The 15,840-nt window shown below is 55.1% G+C and overlaps 1 protein-coding gene across 1 annotated transcript in view; it reads left to right on the top strand.

Moving 5' to 3' along the window:
* Positions 1-2,220: 2,220 nt before the first annotated feature.
* Positions 2,221-15,840, top strand: part of ASTN2 (astrotactin 2) — a 342,339-nt gene continuing 328,719 nt past the window's right edge. Inside the window, exon 1 of the mRNA XM_068413664.1 lies at positions 2,221-2,542. Coding sequence (XP_068269765.1) covers positions 2,221-2,542 — 322 coding nt within the window. The remainder of the gene's footprint in view (positions 2,543-15,840) is intronic.

Below are 15,840 nucleotides of genomic sequence, written 5' to 3'. Positions count from 1 at the left end.
CAGTGTCTCCTGACCGTTGCTTTCCAGCTCTAAACCCTGAAGAACATTCACCTCATTGCTTGATGGCATATGCTAGATCAGAGAAAATCTGGATACACCTCGACCATGTGTCCTCCCCTCCGATTCAGCCAGCTCCACGGCAAAACTAAAGAACCCCCCTCCCCTGCAAAGCACACTGCCCAGAGCTGTGACAGCAGCGGGTATCTCTGGATCCCATTCCCACCCCAAGGACGACCCAGTGCCAAATCCTCTTGTACTCAACAGCAAAAAAAGTCTCTATTTGTGGCACATGCAGTTGTGCAGCAAGTGGCTACAAGGAGATCTAAGTAACAGGGATGGGGCCTTGAACAGAAATAGGTGTTTTTCAGGATTCACAGTTCTAAAAAAATAAAAAAATAATGTACTTCCCTTTTTAGATGTACTCCCTACCAGCGTGTCATTTTGCCTATTTGTGCAGTGTTGTTTCTTTGCTTTTTTGCCTAGAGGAATTTTCAAAACTAGGAAAAAGACATCAGCACGCACCCTGCTAATGCCTGGAAATTAGTACATGTACTGACAACAGCCTAAGCCAGTCCAAAATCTATCCTTTCCCCCTTTAAAAAAAAAAAGAAGAAACTCTTTTTTTTTTTTTTTTTTTTTTTTCTACTGTTACAGTTTTCCCAACTAACAGCTGATGTTTAGGGCTGCATTTTTGCTTGATTTTTTTTTCTCCACCATGCCTGGACACTTCATCCCTCCCAGTTAAGCAGAGCTGGGGTCCCACAGTAAACGTTTTGTAACTGGTTGCCCGTTTGCTGGTGAGGGCTTTTTGGTTTCTCTGTATTCCTGTAGCTGGAAACAGGCACCATACTCACCCCGACCCTGATGGCGGGGGCTGTGAGCTGGAGCTGCTGCTGCTCCTGGAGCGGGGCCTGGCCCCCGGGAGCGGGGCTTGAGCTGTTTGTTTGCTGGATTTCACATGCTTTGCCATTCCGCCCTTGTGGTGGTTTTAACATTTGATGACCTAGGTATCTCAGAAGGCTGTTTTGCCTCAATAGGCATGTGATGAATTGATCTTAATTAGCTTGTGGAAATAATGTAAGCCTGAGCATTAAGCGTGCTTTGTTAGGGTTTTGACATCTTCTTTTATATGTACATCTACAAATAAAATCAGGTAGATTAGCAGTCATTAGGAAATTGTTGTTGAGAGTCACTGACTCATAACTACCGTAGGCTGTTTCTCCTCATCTTGGTTAGTCACGCCTGACCGTGGGCAGGAGTTCGTGCAGCTCTGGCGCTGGGGTCAGCCCCGTCCGTTTTGCCCCTAGGGACGGGGTTTGCCTCCAAGCTAATCCTCATCATTCCAGCTTCCCACCTGGAAGAGCCGGATGGCTCCTGCACGGCTCAAGGCAGAGCATGAGCCAAAACTGCAGCGGTGGAGCTCACCTGGTCTGTCTTCAAGCACAACCTCCAGCCCTCAGCTGGCACTGGGACATTTGTGCGATGGATACAGGAATCTGTGACTTGCCCTCAGCATCGTTTATTCCTCTGACTCCCATTTTAGCGCTGGCTGTTAAAAACCAGGTCGAAAAATCTTTGCTAGAAGCTAGAGTTTGTCTCCTCCAGGCTTGGTGTTGCAAGCCATCTTCGCGTGCCCTGGACACGGGAGGTGCCTCTTCACTTAGGGAAGGGTGATAACTAGTAAAAGCTCACAAGGAAGCACGTTGTCGTGCTGTCGCACCCCGGAAGGGGTGGCCTGCAGGTACGCGTGGCGCTGAGCTGGACGGGGGAAGGCGTGGAAGGGAAAGCTGGGTTTGGTGTGTGAGGAAAGGACGAGGTGATGTGCCCAGGGCAGCCTCGGGAGAGCGCAGGCCGGGGGGGCTGAGGAAGGGGAGGGGGCGAAACGGCCCTGAGGGCGGCCGGGCCGGGCCGGGCCGGGCCGGGGGGCGCCGGGGCCGCCACAGGTAGTTCGTGGCGTTAAAGTCCCGGGGCGGAGCGGGACAAGAAGCGGTGCCCGGCCGCCGCTCTCCCCCCGCGGGCAGCGGGCAGGGTCCGTCGGCCGCCGGGGAGCGGCAGAGGGTCCCCAGAACGGCGGCGCCGGGCGGGGGGCGGTGGCGGCGGGGCGGGCCGGGAGGCGGAGCCGGGCGGCGGCGGCAGCGGGCTGGGGCGGCTCAGTGCGCCCGGCCCCGCTCGCCTCCCCTCGGCTCGCCGCGGCTCTCCTGCGCCTGGCTCCGGCCCGGCATGGCCGCTCCGCCGCCTCGCCGCCGCCTCGCTGCCGCGCCGCCCCCCGCGCTGCCGCTGCTGGTGCTGCTGGTGCCGGTGATGCTGGGCGGCGGGCCCGGCGCGGCGGCGTCGCGGGAGCCCCCCGGTCCGTGCCGGGTGAAGACGGTGACGGTGTCCACGCTGCCGGTGCTCCGTGAGAACGATATCAGCTGGAGCGGCGCCCCGCCGCCCGCCGCCGCCGCCGACTCCCGCCTGCTGCTCTTCGTCCGCAGCGAGCTGCCCGGCCGCGTCGCCGTGCAGGACGACCTGGACAACACCGAGCTGCCCTTCTTCACCCTCGGTAGGCGCCCGCGCCGCTTTCCCCGCCGCCTCCCGGCCCGTCCCGCCGGCCCCCCCCCCCGCCTTCTCCCCGCACCTCCCCGGGTCGCGGAGCATCCCGGTGCGGGCAGCCGGCTCCGTGCTCTCACCCTGCTGCGCCGGGGTTTTTGTTCACCCCCCGCCTTCTCACGGACAGCCTGGGTGTGTTTTGGAGCTTTCTATCGCTGGCCCTGCTGCACCCTATTTTTTTTTATCTATTTTCCTGCTGGGGAGGGATTTTTTAGCAGGCCCTGGGGGCTGCTGCCTTTTACAAGCCCTGGGAGTACAGCGGCTCCGCTCAGGCTCTGAAGTGGTGGGTGCTGCTTCTTGGGCTCCAACTTGAACGCTTAGCCCTGGAGGAGGTACCGCCGAGGCTGGGAGAAGGCGAGAGGCTGTTTTCCTAGCCAGAGCCTAATTTTATAAATGCTTCGTCTTAATTCTCGAAGCTCGCTCTTGCTTCACGCACATCTCCGGCGCCTGGGTCTGTGGCGAACGCCTGCAGACTTTCCTCCTGTCTCAGCTTTTGCAGGGGGAAAGATGGGGCTAGAAATAATTCTGTTGTCGTACTTTCCGTCTTGATGCCGGATCCTGTTGTCTCAGATGGGGTGCCCGAGCTGCCTCTTGTCACTTTTATCCTTTTCTGTGCCTTAATCAGCCTGGGGATCCTTCAGGGAAGCTGTGGGGAATGCCGTATGGACAGCGCGGTGTTTACTCTGCCAGGTCACCGGAGGTTTTTTGTTGATCTCCTTTATCCACTAGCTTTCTTGCTTTTCGGTGTCTGAACCTAGGATAATCCAAATACCTGCTTAACTTCGGGTCTGAGACACTGCTTGACACCGCTGGGTTGTGACTTCCAGTGCATCGCATCAGGCGTGTTGAGGTGTGCCCGCGTGCAGGCTGACCTGCTGGGCACCTGCTGCGAGTCCCTTCCCATACCCTGTGGCAGCGGCTTCCTTCCACTGGGAGCGATGGGCCAGGGCAGGAAAATGACTGTCTGTGTCTCCCGGTCCTGTCATTTTACCTGCTGTGAGGCTTTCTTGTAGCGAGCGCCTGTAAGAGAGAAGTCGATGGTACTTCTTGAGCCTCTTGGGTTCTGGCTTTGCAGTGTGGCTTCCTTAGACACGGTTGGTCAGCCGCAAAAATCCCAAACAAACCAGATACTCTATTTCAAGTAATAAAAGTGAAAAATCAAAGGTTTCATGCAGTAGGAATGACATTTACCTTACAGTGATTAAAAGTAACAAGTTTCATGGTTCACCGAGTTGAATTTTCAGATCAGAGTACAGTTTCTTGGGGGACTGGGTGTGAATTGCGCACTGATCTAAATATATCAGAAGGCAAAGAAACCCCTCTGTGTGTAGCTTAGGTAATAGCTCAAGTTGGAGGAGAGAAATTTGGCATGATAGATCAGAGGCATGATTTTGTATAGCAAATCCTGTTTCTGTGAGTGACTGCCAGTAAAGAGACCATGTCTTGGATCTAAAAAATTCTCTTTTGCTTGCCTGGGATATTGGTTATGCCTGTACTCTTGAATATGTAGCACGTCTTGTGCAAAACTGTGTTTTTGTTGCTGCTCCTTCATGGACAAAAGACCCCAAAATGTCCCCTCCTGTTCCCCTGAACCCGCAGGCGTCAGGCGGATCGGAAGATAAATGGAAGCTTTGCCCATGGTGGGATGGCTTCATCACCGTCCTGAAATTAATCAGCACGTTGCCTCCAGAGAAGGTAAAACGCTTGTCCTTCCCCAAGGTCTAGCTCATGAATTGCTGTGGATGCTCTGATATTTCACATTTGTTGCATTCCTTCCCATCTCCCGGTGTGGCAACTGAGTCTCACTGGCAGTTAACTCTTTTTCTGGGTGAGTGCTTTAGAGGATTTCTGCTGGCTTGTTTTTCTAGTGCGGGAAGTAAGGCTCTAGAGTGTTTTTTTCCCCACTGCATTATTTTCTAAGTTCATCGGTGGTTGGGAACTCGAGAGCTGTTGCTGCCTTGTAATGGGCTCTTGGAGGTGAAAACCACGTTACACGTGGGAGCTCAGCCGCGTGACTTTGGAGTGACTTGGGGGCAGGGATTGCTTTAAACAGTGGCTTCGCTTTGCCAAAATCTCTGCTAGCCCTTATTGTTAGCTGATTTCTGATGCTTATGTGTATCTATGCATGTGCTGAACGTGCTTAGTGGCTGTCTGGGCCTGAGCTCAGGAAGAATGCTGACATCCTGCTGATCACAAATGTGTTGAAGGCTCCTAAACGTCTTTGAGTCGAGGCTCTGGCTGCTCGCAGAGCCTGCTTTCTGGGCTCGTGGGGGTAGGGATGTGGTGGAAAGACCTCCTAAAGCACACGCCTCAGGACAGCTGCCCTGACTGGCATCCTGGATGAGGCGGGCAGAGCTGGGTCCTGGTGCTGATACTACAGACTTTGAGGTGAAAGAAGTTGAGAATAAACTGAGACCACCCTCTTCTGCAGGGCTCAAAAGTCTTTCCAGACTGGGAAGCACGAAATAGAACATTGCCTTGCTTGGTGGTGGTGAGTTTGTTTGGGCAGGCGGTCTGTAGTCCTGGACCTGCTCAGCACCTCCCAGTTTAGTAAGTCTCCTGATGCTGGAGTTGTTCCTGTGCCTCTCGTCGCTCCTTGGCGTTAAAGGAGGGTGGGGGATCTGCAGCTAAAGGCTGGCAGGTGCCAGAGCCTTGTCTGCAGCAGTGTGAAGCTTAGAATCGTTGAGGTTGGAAAAGACCTTTAAGATCATCAAGTCCAACTGCAGCTCTAACACTGCCAAGTCCGCCACTAAACCGTGTCCCCAAGTGCCACGTCTTCTGCTGGTTCTTTTTAAGGGCAGACCAAGTTAAAATAGGCTGAGGAGGTAGATGCTCTGAGTCAGTGGCTGGTACAAAGCACATGCAGTGCTCTGTGTCCCTTTTCTTTAAAGGAATCCTCCTCCTAGGCAGGAAGCAACTTTTTCTGTTCCCTGACAATATGAAATTTTATTAACTTAAGTGCATAAAGTGAGAACTCCCAGGGTTGCATCCCTGCCCGCAGGGAAGCCTGGTCTGCAGGAGCCCCTGCATGACTGAGACGAAAGGAGAAAGCAGCACTAGGAAGTGCCCATGCAGCCCACCCTGGCCCCGTGGTGTGCTAACAGCAGCAGGAGCATCCTCTTGCTCGCCTGTGCAAGCCATGGGTTGAGGGTGGCATGTGGGAAGCATGTGGGAGCCAGCTGGGAGGTGCTGGGAGCCCGGAGATGCTTGGGAGGCCAAGACGGGATGGTTTCATCCTCTCCCAACAGAGCTACAAAACTTTGTTTCCTTGCTGCATCCTCCCCAGGCTGCAGCGGGGACCTGCCGCCGAAAGGCTGATGGGCAGCTCTGGTTTGCTCGGTGTCCCTTCTGCAGCGGGGTATCTCAGTTTCTGTATTTCCTATGCCTCGGTTTATTTTTTCCTCTCTTGCGTTGGAGACAAGAAGGATGTTTCTCCCCCTACCCCCCGGTTACGTTACTATAAAATTACCCAGCAAAGCACAGTGGTGGCAGGAAATGACAAATGTAACTTTGCCACCAGTGCGTATGAAGTGCTGTGCATCCCCGTTCCTGAAAAAGCATCCTGCCCTTTCCTTAACCTTGGATACAACTGATGCTTTGCGGTATTTTTTTTTTTCCTCCCCTCTCTAATTCTTCTAGTGTTACGCTGGCAAACGGTGCAGCCTATCATCGACTTTATTCCTGTACAATGAGGTCTCTGTAAGGTATGTATCTTGATTTAGTCAGCAGCCGGGTGTTCTGTGCAATAGCTGCTCCAGCAGCAGCGTAGCCTGCTCTCCGTGCAATTCAGGGAGTGAAGCAGTTAGCTTCCGAGCTAATTTAGACGAGCTCTGTCTATGTGCGAGCAGATATATATAGAGGAGAGAGAAGGAAAGAGTCAGACAAATTTTCACCGCCGCGCTTCCCCGGTAGCGGCTTACATCAGAACAGTTTACTACACGCTTCTCATAAATGGCTTTAATGGATGCTGTTTGATGGGCGTCTGCAGCGCTACGAGGTGCTTTGTTCCGGTGCTTGTCAGTAAAGGTGCTCGTGCATCTATTACTGGTGTCCCAGCGTGGCCCTTGCGCATGGCTGATGATTATCCCCCACTTCTTGAAGCCGTGCAGCTCCTCCATCTCCTCAGCACTTCGGGGCTACTTCTGTTATCTTCTTTCCTAACTTTTCCTGAAGCCATCTTGTAACTTGAACTTCTCTTTAGGGTAAGAGCGCATTAAAATAAGGGAAAGAACTTAGTTCCCTGTGGATTGTTTGAATTCACTGCTTTTCCTGAAAGTACTTGAGCAGGGTTTTGCCACCCTTGCTTTTGTCAGCAGCTCCCATTTTTGCAGAGCGGGGTGGAGAGGCGGGAGGGTTACCCGGGGAGTGCAGGTGCGACCGAAGCTTTGTGATGCCGCTGTTCGGAAGCGCCTTTCTCTGCGTTGGGTTGGCCTGTGACATCTGGAGCAGCATCGTGCGGGTAAGAGCGTGCCCAGTGTGAGACCCCGCTCATCAGGACACCCCATCTCAAACCTGGAGTGTCTCTGCAGAGAGAAGCCGATGAGCAAAGTTTGGTTTCAACACCTCCCTTTTCCGTTGACTGCCTCCTGCTAGACTTGAAGAGCTGCACTGCATATCTGGCCAGAGGTTTGGTTAATCAAGTGTTGGGTGGGGTTTTTTTGTTTATTTTTCTTTTCCTGGCTGTTCCCAAGGTAGTCCAAGGGGTAAAGAGTCACCTCTTCCACCAGGCAAGTGGAGGGAACCAAAAAGCCTCAGCAAGGTGGTACAGTGGAATGTGTCGGTGGGCTCCTTGGGATAGGGACTATGGGGGGATGCAGAGCTGAGAGCATCTTCCCTTCCCCTCATGCCCATCCACAGCTGCGTGTGGCCGTGGGGTCTGGGCCAGGTCCTGGTGGTGGGGGCTTCCTGGGGAGGGTTGTAGGAAAGGGGGAAAACCTTCTGTTAGCAATTTCGTCCCCTCCTCGTGTGAAGCTATGTGATTACTCAAGCTTTCCAGGCCGTTGGGTTCTTGTAGTTGGCAAGGGAAGGAAGGGACAGCCTGGCTCGGGATGAGGTTGTACTGGTGATGTGGGTCCTGAGCTCGAGATCTGCCTGCTGTGGTTGCAGGAGAGGAGAGCTCTGTAACACCCAGAAAGGCTGTAGGCACAAAATAACCATGAAAATGGGTCAGCCCTCAGATGACCGCGTCCCTCCCCAAAGGCAAGGTTGAACGTGGCTTGTCCAGCACGGTGGGGTGTGGATTTGCAGGGATTTTGCTTCGTCTCTGGTATTTTCTGGGGTGAAAACTCCAGTTAAAACTGGGAATCTGTAACTGAGTGGCAGACTGTAGTCGGGGAGTTGCTGCTTTCCAAGAGTACCCGCGGTGACCAGCTAGTGGCAACAGAAGATTAACTATGGAGAGAGGAGCTCGTTTTCTGCAGCTGAACTGTCAGGCTGGAGTAGGGGAGGAGGCTGAGGGCTGGAGCTCCCCTCTGCTCCCCCCTTCCTCCCGTGTGATGGCAGCAGGTTTTCCGTGATGTCGATGTGCCAGAGACCTTTGTTGCTCTTCTGCTGGAAGAAAAAATGTGCTTTTCTTCAGAATTAGGTGTGGAGCTTGCATTTCTCTGCGGGGGCTGGGGAGGTGAGCGACCTCCGAGTGCCACCACGCAGTCAGACATTACCTCCAAAACTTGCTGCCTTTTCCTTTCTAAGCCCTAAAAACGTGAACCCCGGCTGTGTGATGGACAAGCCTTCGTGCTGCCTCCGTGATACGGTGCTGATGTGCGGTGTTGGTTGGCTGTGAAGCCAGGCTGAGCCCTCGGGCTTTCCTGGTGTAACAGGAGTTCAGGCGTGGGACTGGCTGGGACAGGAGGAGAATAGATTGATGCCACTTGTAGGAATGATGAGGTATTGATCTTATGCTACCTCGACATATATGTTAGCAGTTGCAGGTGGCTTGAGAAACACCTACTGTCGCACCTAAATGCCTTGTAGAACGTGGGGGTAGAGGGTTGGAGACTGAGAGGAGAAGTGAAGAAAAGAGAAATGCCTGGATTGAAGCCTTTAATCGTCTGTATTGCCCACAGTGCTGCTCCTGTCGGGAGTGTCCTCCTCTGGTTGCAACCATCTGCAATGGGGAATGATGACCCTTGGCCAGTCTTCCCTTGCTGCTCCCCAAGTCCTGCCCCCGTCACTACCTGTGGGGTGGGTGACGGCATCGAGCAGAGATGCTTCTTGTGCGTAACCAGCTTAAGGAATGGTGCCACTTAAAAGAATTGAATGCTTGTGCTGCTGCTCGGGTCTCAGCTAATGCGGTTAAGGTTTCCAGTGTCCAGACAGTATGGAGACACTTAATGGTATTGAAGAAGCAGAATGGCGTGCGGAGGGGACGAGCAGTGATCTTGGCTGCCTGCGTCTGCGATGGCTGGGTGAGGCTTTCTGGTTGTCTCCTGGGAAGGAGGCAGGTGGGGAAAAAAAATCACAGAGTAAGTGATTTTGGCCCATTGGTCCCTTTGGGTGTCTTCCCTGTATGCCCTGCAAGAAGCACTGCTCTTGAATGCATCCAGCGTACTTCTCCTGCCGTGGTCCGGGGAGGAAGGAGGGAGTCCTTGCAGGGGAGGCTGGGCTGCGAGTGCCTGCCAGAAGATGGGGCAGATAAGGTTTGGAGCCAGGGCTCTGCCTGTGGGCAGAGGCGGCTGGAGGGGAGGAAGGCAGAAGTTCTCCTCTGTTTTTCATTATCTGCTCCCCACCAGTCTCGCACCCCTCCCTCTGCGCTCCCACCTCTCCCGTCTCCGTGCAAGACAAAGTCTGTGTGGAACCACGACTGGCTTTGAAAGCAGCAGCGAAAGGGGAGAAATTTTCCATTAGCAGCATCAGCAGTAAAAGAGATTTTTTTCCCCAGTCACCTGGTAACTGCTGTATTTAGGAAGATTACTGAGCTGAGGGTGTTGCTCCCAGGCATATGCACGGGAGTGATCCTGTGAAGAGGGGAAGGCAAGGGCCGGCGTGTGTGGCCGCACGCTCGGAGGTGAGCTGGGAAAGGTTGGCTGTGCAGGGAGAGGAGAGGGGACCCGCTGGGCCTGGCACCTCGCGCACCGGCAGCTGCTCCTCCAGTGCACAGGAGACACAGAAACCGCATCGCTAGTGCGGGGAGCGGAGCGTGGCTCCCCGGGGAGGGAACGCCTGGCTCCAGCCAGCCTGTGGGGACATGCTGGTTATTTTGGTGCCTGGTACCTTCTTTTCCCCGGGCCTGATGAGATGTCCTACGGAGGAGTGCTGCCCTGGCTGCCCAGACCCTGCGGGCTAACTGGGGATGTGAACCCGCCCTCCCAAAAGCCCACAGCCCTGAGACCACATAACCGGGGTGCAGGGTCTGGAGACCCCAGGTTTGCTCCCAGCCCTCCTGCTGGCCATGGGCATGCTCCCAAGAGCTCAGCTGTGCTGATGCCTTGGGTTCTTTTTCCTTTTTCCCCTCCCTTCCCTCTCTCTGTGGGGCAGTGTGGTGGCCTGACCTGCGGCTGGAGCCCTGCCCTGGCTCTGCTGCAGGAGCCCCGGGGGCTGCTGGCTCCCGAGGCACTCGCCTAACGTGAGCTGGCGTTGCAGAGCGTGCCTGCGGCTGCCGCAGTCGCGGCCGTGTCTGGCCCAAGGCTGTTCGCAGCCCGTATCCTTCCCTCGCTGCTTGTGCTGGTTCCCGAGCGATCGGCGTTCGAGGGAGCACGGCGCATCCCTAAAATATGGGATCAAGTGACAGAAAATAGGAGTTGGCAACAAGCATAGGAATGGGGTTTTTTTTTGCCTCTAGCCAACTGCTCGGTAACATCAGCTTCTTGACGCACCGCTCCCGTGTCAGCTGCGTGCCGTGACGGTGAACGCGGGGCGATCCGTGTGCGGGAGCAGGGAGGAGGGAGCGGAGCGTGTGTGCTGCAGCCCAGGACCAGGACCTGCTGCTGCTCTGCCCCGGCCAGGGAGCACCAGGTCTGTGTGCTGAGGCTGAGGAGCCTCTACCTCTGCTCACGCTTGCCGTGTTGCTATTGCTCGTGCTGCCTGGGGGTCTAATGGGAGCTGGGGTAAAAGCTGATGCCACTGACCTGATTAATTACTCATGCAGTGTGCACCCAGCGGGAGGGCTGGAGCTCCTCTGCTATGGAGACAGGCTGAGAGAGTTGGGGCTGTTCAGCCTGGAGAAGAGAAGGCTCTGGGGAGACCTTCTAGCACCTTCCAGTACCTGAAGGGGCTACAGGAAAGCTGGAGAGGGGCTTTATACAAGGGCATGGAGTGACAGGACAAGGGGGAATGGTTTTAAACTGAAAGAGGGGAGATTTAGATGAGATATGAGGAAGAAATTATTTCCTGTGAGAGTGGTGGAGACCCTGTCGCAGGTTGCCCAGAGAAGCTGTGGCTGCCCCCTCCCTGGCAGTGTTCAAGGCCAGGTTGGATGGGGCTTGGAGCAACCTCGTCTAGTGGAAGGGGTCCCTGCCTGTGGCAGGGGGGTTGGAACTGGATGGTCTTTAAGGTCCTTTCCAACCCAAACCAGTCTGTGATTCTAAGATTATATGATTCTATGATTCTGACTCGAGTGGGCTTCCCGGGGCGAAGGGGCTCCCACAGCAGATGCTGCCAGTTGTTCCTGCTTCAGTCCTGGTTACTCAGTGCTGCCTTGCACGGCTGCTCTGCAGGGGTGGAGGGAGATGGAAAACCCTTCGCCTTGGCTTGCTGGGTCTGCACCTGTGTGCTGGGTTCAGCAAGGGTGGTGGCCCTGGAGAGCTTCAGGGAATTCCTCCCAGGTGTCTCTGAAAGCCTTCTGGTTGGCATCACAGTCCTTGTTCTTCCACCTCTAATGACTTGGGACATCTGGACAGAGAGAGGAGCCCCAGATCAGCAAGGTGTTGGGAAGGTGATCCAAAAGGTGAATGCATGTTCCCCTCCCTCTCTTCCATGCCATCCAAACCAGGCAGCCCATGGTCAAGCTTGTAGCATTTCAAGCATCAAAGGCTTCCAAAAAAAGTGGAAGCCGTCTCCTTCGCTCCCTCCCAGGAACAGACAGGAGTTTGCAGGAGAGACAGCCTGAGCCAAAGCATTGTGCTGGGTTTTACCTCCGAGTGCCTGGGGCTTCTGCTGGTCCGGGCTCTGGAGTGGCCTGGTGTGGTGGGTTGGCCCTGGCTGGACACCAGGTGCCCCCGAAAGCCACTCTGTCACTGCCCTCCTCAGCTGGGCAGGGGAGAGAAAATGTAATGAAGGGCTCGTGGGTCGAGATAAGCACAGGGAGAGATCACTGCAATTACTGTCACAGGCAAAACAGGTTCGTCTTGGGGAAATTAGTTTAATTTATTACCAATCAAATCAGAGTAGGATAATGAGAACTAAACCAAATCTTAAAACACCTTCCCCCACCCCTCCCTTCTTCCTGGGCTTAACTTACTCCGGATTTCTCTCCCTCCTCCCCTGCAGCGGAGCAGGGGGACGGGGAATGGGGGTTGAGGTCAGTTCATCACACTCCTCACACTCTTCCCCCACTCCAGCCTGGGGTCCCTCCCACGGGAGACAGTCCTCCACGAACCTCTCCAGCGCGAGTCCTTCCCATGGGCTGCAGTTCTTCCTGAACTGCCCCAGCGTGGGTCACCACGGGCTGCAGGGGAATCTCTGCTCCACGCCTGGAGCTCCTCCTCCTCCTCCTCCTTCACTGACCTTGGTGTCTGCAGAGTTGTTGCTCCCACATGTTCTCACTCCTCTCTCTCTGCTGCTGTTTTTGCTGTTGCACAGGTTTTTTTCCCCTTCTTAACTATGTTATCCCAGAGGTGCTACCACCGTCACTGATGGGCTCAGCCTTGGCCAGCAGCAGCTCTGTCTTGGAGCCAGCTGGCATTGGCTCTGTTGGACATGGGGGAGGCTTCTAGCAGCTTCTCACAGAAGCCACCTCTGTAGCCGCCCCCTGCTACCAAACCCTTGCCACGCAAACCCAATACACCTGGGATCCCCCAGCCCCAGGGCCGCCTGCTGAATATGGCAAACGTCTCCCATCATCTTCTGTCTGGAGGAGGTGCCCAAGGTGGGTAGCTCAGGGTCTCTCAGGGGATGCCAGTGCCAGGTACCACTTGATTAAGGTAGGCTCAACCCCTGGGAGCCTCCTGGCCCTTACCGGTGATGGCCTTTGGGACAGGAGGCTGTGTGGTAGGTCCAGCTGAAGAGGAGGGATGCTGTAGAGGAGCTGATCACAGCAATGGCATTTTGGGCACCCGACATGTATGTTTGGGAGTGAGATGTTGCAGGCTGAAGGCACATCCAGCAGCGATGACGTTGGCCTTATCTGTGCAGGCAGGTCCTCACCCGCTGTTGCTGGAAGGACGCTGGCTGCTCCTGTCTACCGTGTTCACATCAGGGGCTTCAGCATTTTTCATCCCCCGCAGAGCGGAGGGAGGGCTGTAGGGGCGCGTCCGTCACCTGAAGAGCCCCTGGGCTTCGGCTGAACTTTGTGTTCTGGCAATAAAACCGTGCGAGGCAATGTGTGCTGTAACAAAGCCCGTGGATATAATACATCCGTATCATACTGTACCTTTCATCTCGAAGGATTCCCAAGGAGCTTTACAAGCTCGGTGTGCTGCAGCCTGCCAGGGTGACTGAATGCTATCAGTAACGGCTGCAGCCTCGTCGCTGCGGCAGCGTGTGCCCCCCGCTCCCCCTTGCAGGAGGAACTTCTGAAGTCTGATCTCAGACTAGCGCTGCGCCGGGTGTTTTCCTATAAGCCCGAGTTTCTCAGGAGAAAAAGGAGAACCATGTAGCTGTTTGTTATGCAAAGCCAGCCAAGAAATATTCTTCCAGGGGCAGTAGGAGTGGGTGGGAGTTACTTTCGCGCAGCTTCAACAGCTTTGGAACTTGGTAGAAGAAGCATTCGCAGGGGAACGTGCCCTCCGTGCAGCCCCAGGAAAGGGGATTGTAAAGTTTGAGTGCTTGGGAATTGCTTCTGGGCATATGCAGGGTGGTGGAGTTCATCTGACGGGCATGGGGCCTGCTGCCGGGGCAGCTCCAGGGAGGGAGACTGTAAATGTCTGCCTGAAATACTTGGTGTGCAAGTCTCTTGTCACCCAATGTCCCCTTCTGTCCCCGCAGAGACAGTCCCTGCGCCAGCTGATGGTGTGTCCGTGTCCTGCAGCCTTTGGCAACATCTGGGCTGCTGCAGGGTGGGAGCAGGGAAGGGTGATGCAGCCCTCTGCCTCGGTCACCCTTGGTGGGCTCCAGCTCCGGTTGGGTTTATTTTCATCTACTCTTGGCTTACGTGGGGCTCTGGGGGTGGTGGGAGGCATCTGAAGCTGCTGTCGGTGGTGGCAGAGTCTAAAAATCAAAACTGGAAGTGGGATGAGGGGCACTAAATGAAGCTGTCATCAGAGGCATATGCTTGAGAAGCGGAGGTTAGCTTGAGTCTATTTTTGTTTGGAGTGGTGCATACTTAGCCTGTTTTGTTTAGCAGTTTGTTTATGGGATGTATTTTCCCATCCTGTGTAGCTCCTCAGATGTACGCTATAAACAAGCTGTAAAATCCAAAGCAGCCTTCATGTGTTCCCATGGAACGCATCCTGGTGCCCAGGAGATCCAGGGTGCGTGGTGCGGGCAGGGCTGAGGTGCCTGCCAGCCTGAGCTCCTCCATTGAGGAGGAGACCACACACCAGAGAGGGAGGCGATTTTGTCATGTTTGGGTGTGGGAATTGCTGTGGGAGCCCCTGGGATGGAGCAGGGACACCTCAAAAGCATACCATGAAAAGCCTTTTCATCCATTTACTCTTGCGTTGGTGGCTCCAAGCCTTGTCCCTGAGGAGCGCAGGGGTTGCCACCTGCAGCTCCTTTAGCTTTGCCTCCTTCCCTGGACCCTGTCGAGATGGTTCCTCAGGCCACCAGCAATGGGACATGGTGTTGCCAGTGTAGTTCGTGGATCCTGGCCACAAGAGCCTTCAGTATGGATTCAATTTCAAAAAGGCCGTAGAGGTTTGTGGCCGTTCTCACTGTAGCTGTTGCAGTTGCGTGCCTTGTACCGGATCAATGACCGTGTGTTTCTTGCTTTAATTTTTCTGAGCATGATCAGAGGGGCTAGAAGCGTGTTTAATTGAATAGCAACAGCCTTGCCTTTTAACACAATTCAAGAAACCAGAGCTGCTTGGAGACACAAACTCCATTACACTGCTTTGCATCTTACCACATCCCAGCGCTCGCTGTTTTCTCCTCTTCTGTTCTTTCCTCTCCCCAGACGAGCAGCACCGTTGTCCTTACGGTGTTCCTGGCTTCTGCTGGAGGAGGAAACCCATGCTGGGGTGGCCTGGCAGCTGGGAGGGAGGTCGGGGACGCTGCCTGCAGGGGCTGCTCACAGCCAGCTCGGGGTCTTGCCGGAGCAGCAGTTTGCACGGCAGACACGCCGCTCCTCCTTGGGCTCGATTTGATTTTGCTTCCGTAGCAGCTGCCTTTGCTGCGTGGCTGACAAGCTGGTCCTTGTGCGGTGGCCCGGCGGTGTGCGGGAATGGGAGCAAGGGCTGGGGTTGGGCAGGGACAAGCTGCGGGGATGCGACTGGCCCCTGTGTGCGCTGCCCGCGATCACAGGGGCTGCCCGAAATCGTGCGTGCCGGGGGAGGCTTTCTCTGCTGCCTGCGCTCACTTTAAAGACTGTTGTAAAACCTTCTCCCTCCTTGCCGATGAAGAGGTTTACAGCGTGTTGCAGTGAGCCACTTAAATGCCAAAGAGGAGGAAAAAAATCCTCTTTGCAGCACTGCTCCCCGCTGAGCCGGTGTGGCAGCCCGGGGCCTGCACTGGGGTGAGACCCGGGGTGTTGTAGGGGATGCTGAAGAAGGGTTGAGCCTTGTGAGAGCCTCCCCTTTGCAGAGCAACCCGTTGGTGTTTCTGCTGTGGCATCTCCCAGCTGCATTGCCTCCCCAGAACCGTGTTCCCCCTGTGCCCCAAGTCATGTAAACCCAATATTTTGGTAGACCTTGGTCTCCAAAGCCTCTCTCCAGCAGGAACGGTGCAACTTTGTCCATGGATACCTGGCCCACAGCTGAAGCAGCTCTGTGGTCACCTCCTTGGGAAGGGTGTCCCAAATCGCCCCATGTCCCATAGCTTCTCTCTGGAAGGAGCTGGTGTGGGATGGCAGCTCCCTGTCCCTGCCAGCAGAGGGGTTTGGGCTGGGAGGGAAGGTGACGTTTTTGCTGTGGCTCACAAGGCAAGGGTTTGCTGTGGACGTGGGGCTGTGGTTTTTAATCATGGCTTGTTCTGATCCTTTCTCTACAAAACTGCTCT

Source organism: Nyctibius grandis, chromosome 16 (genome assembly GCF_013368605.1).
Source record: "Nyctibius grandis isolate bNycGra1 chromosome 16, bNycGra1.pri, whole genome shotgun sequence".
NCBI lineage: Eukaryota > Metazoa > Chordata > Aves > Nyctibiiformes > Nyctibiidae > Nyctibius > Nyctibius grandis.
The sequence above is the reverse complement of the archived record's forward strand: the minus strand, read 5'-3'. Positions and strand labels throughout refer to the sequence as shown.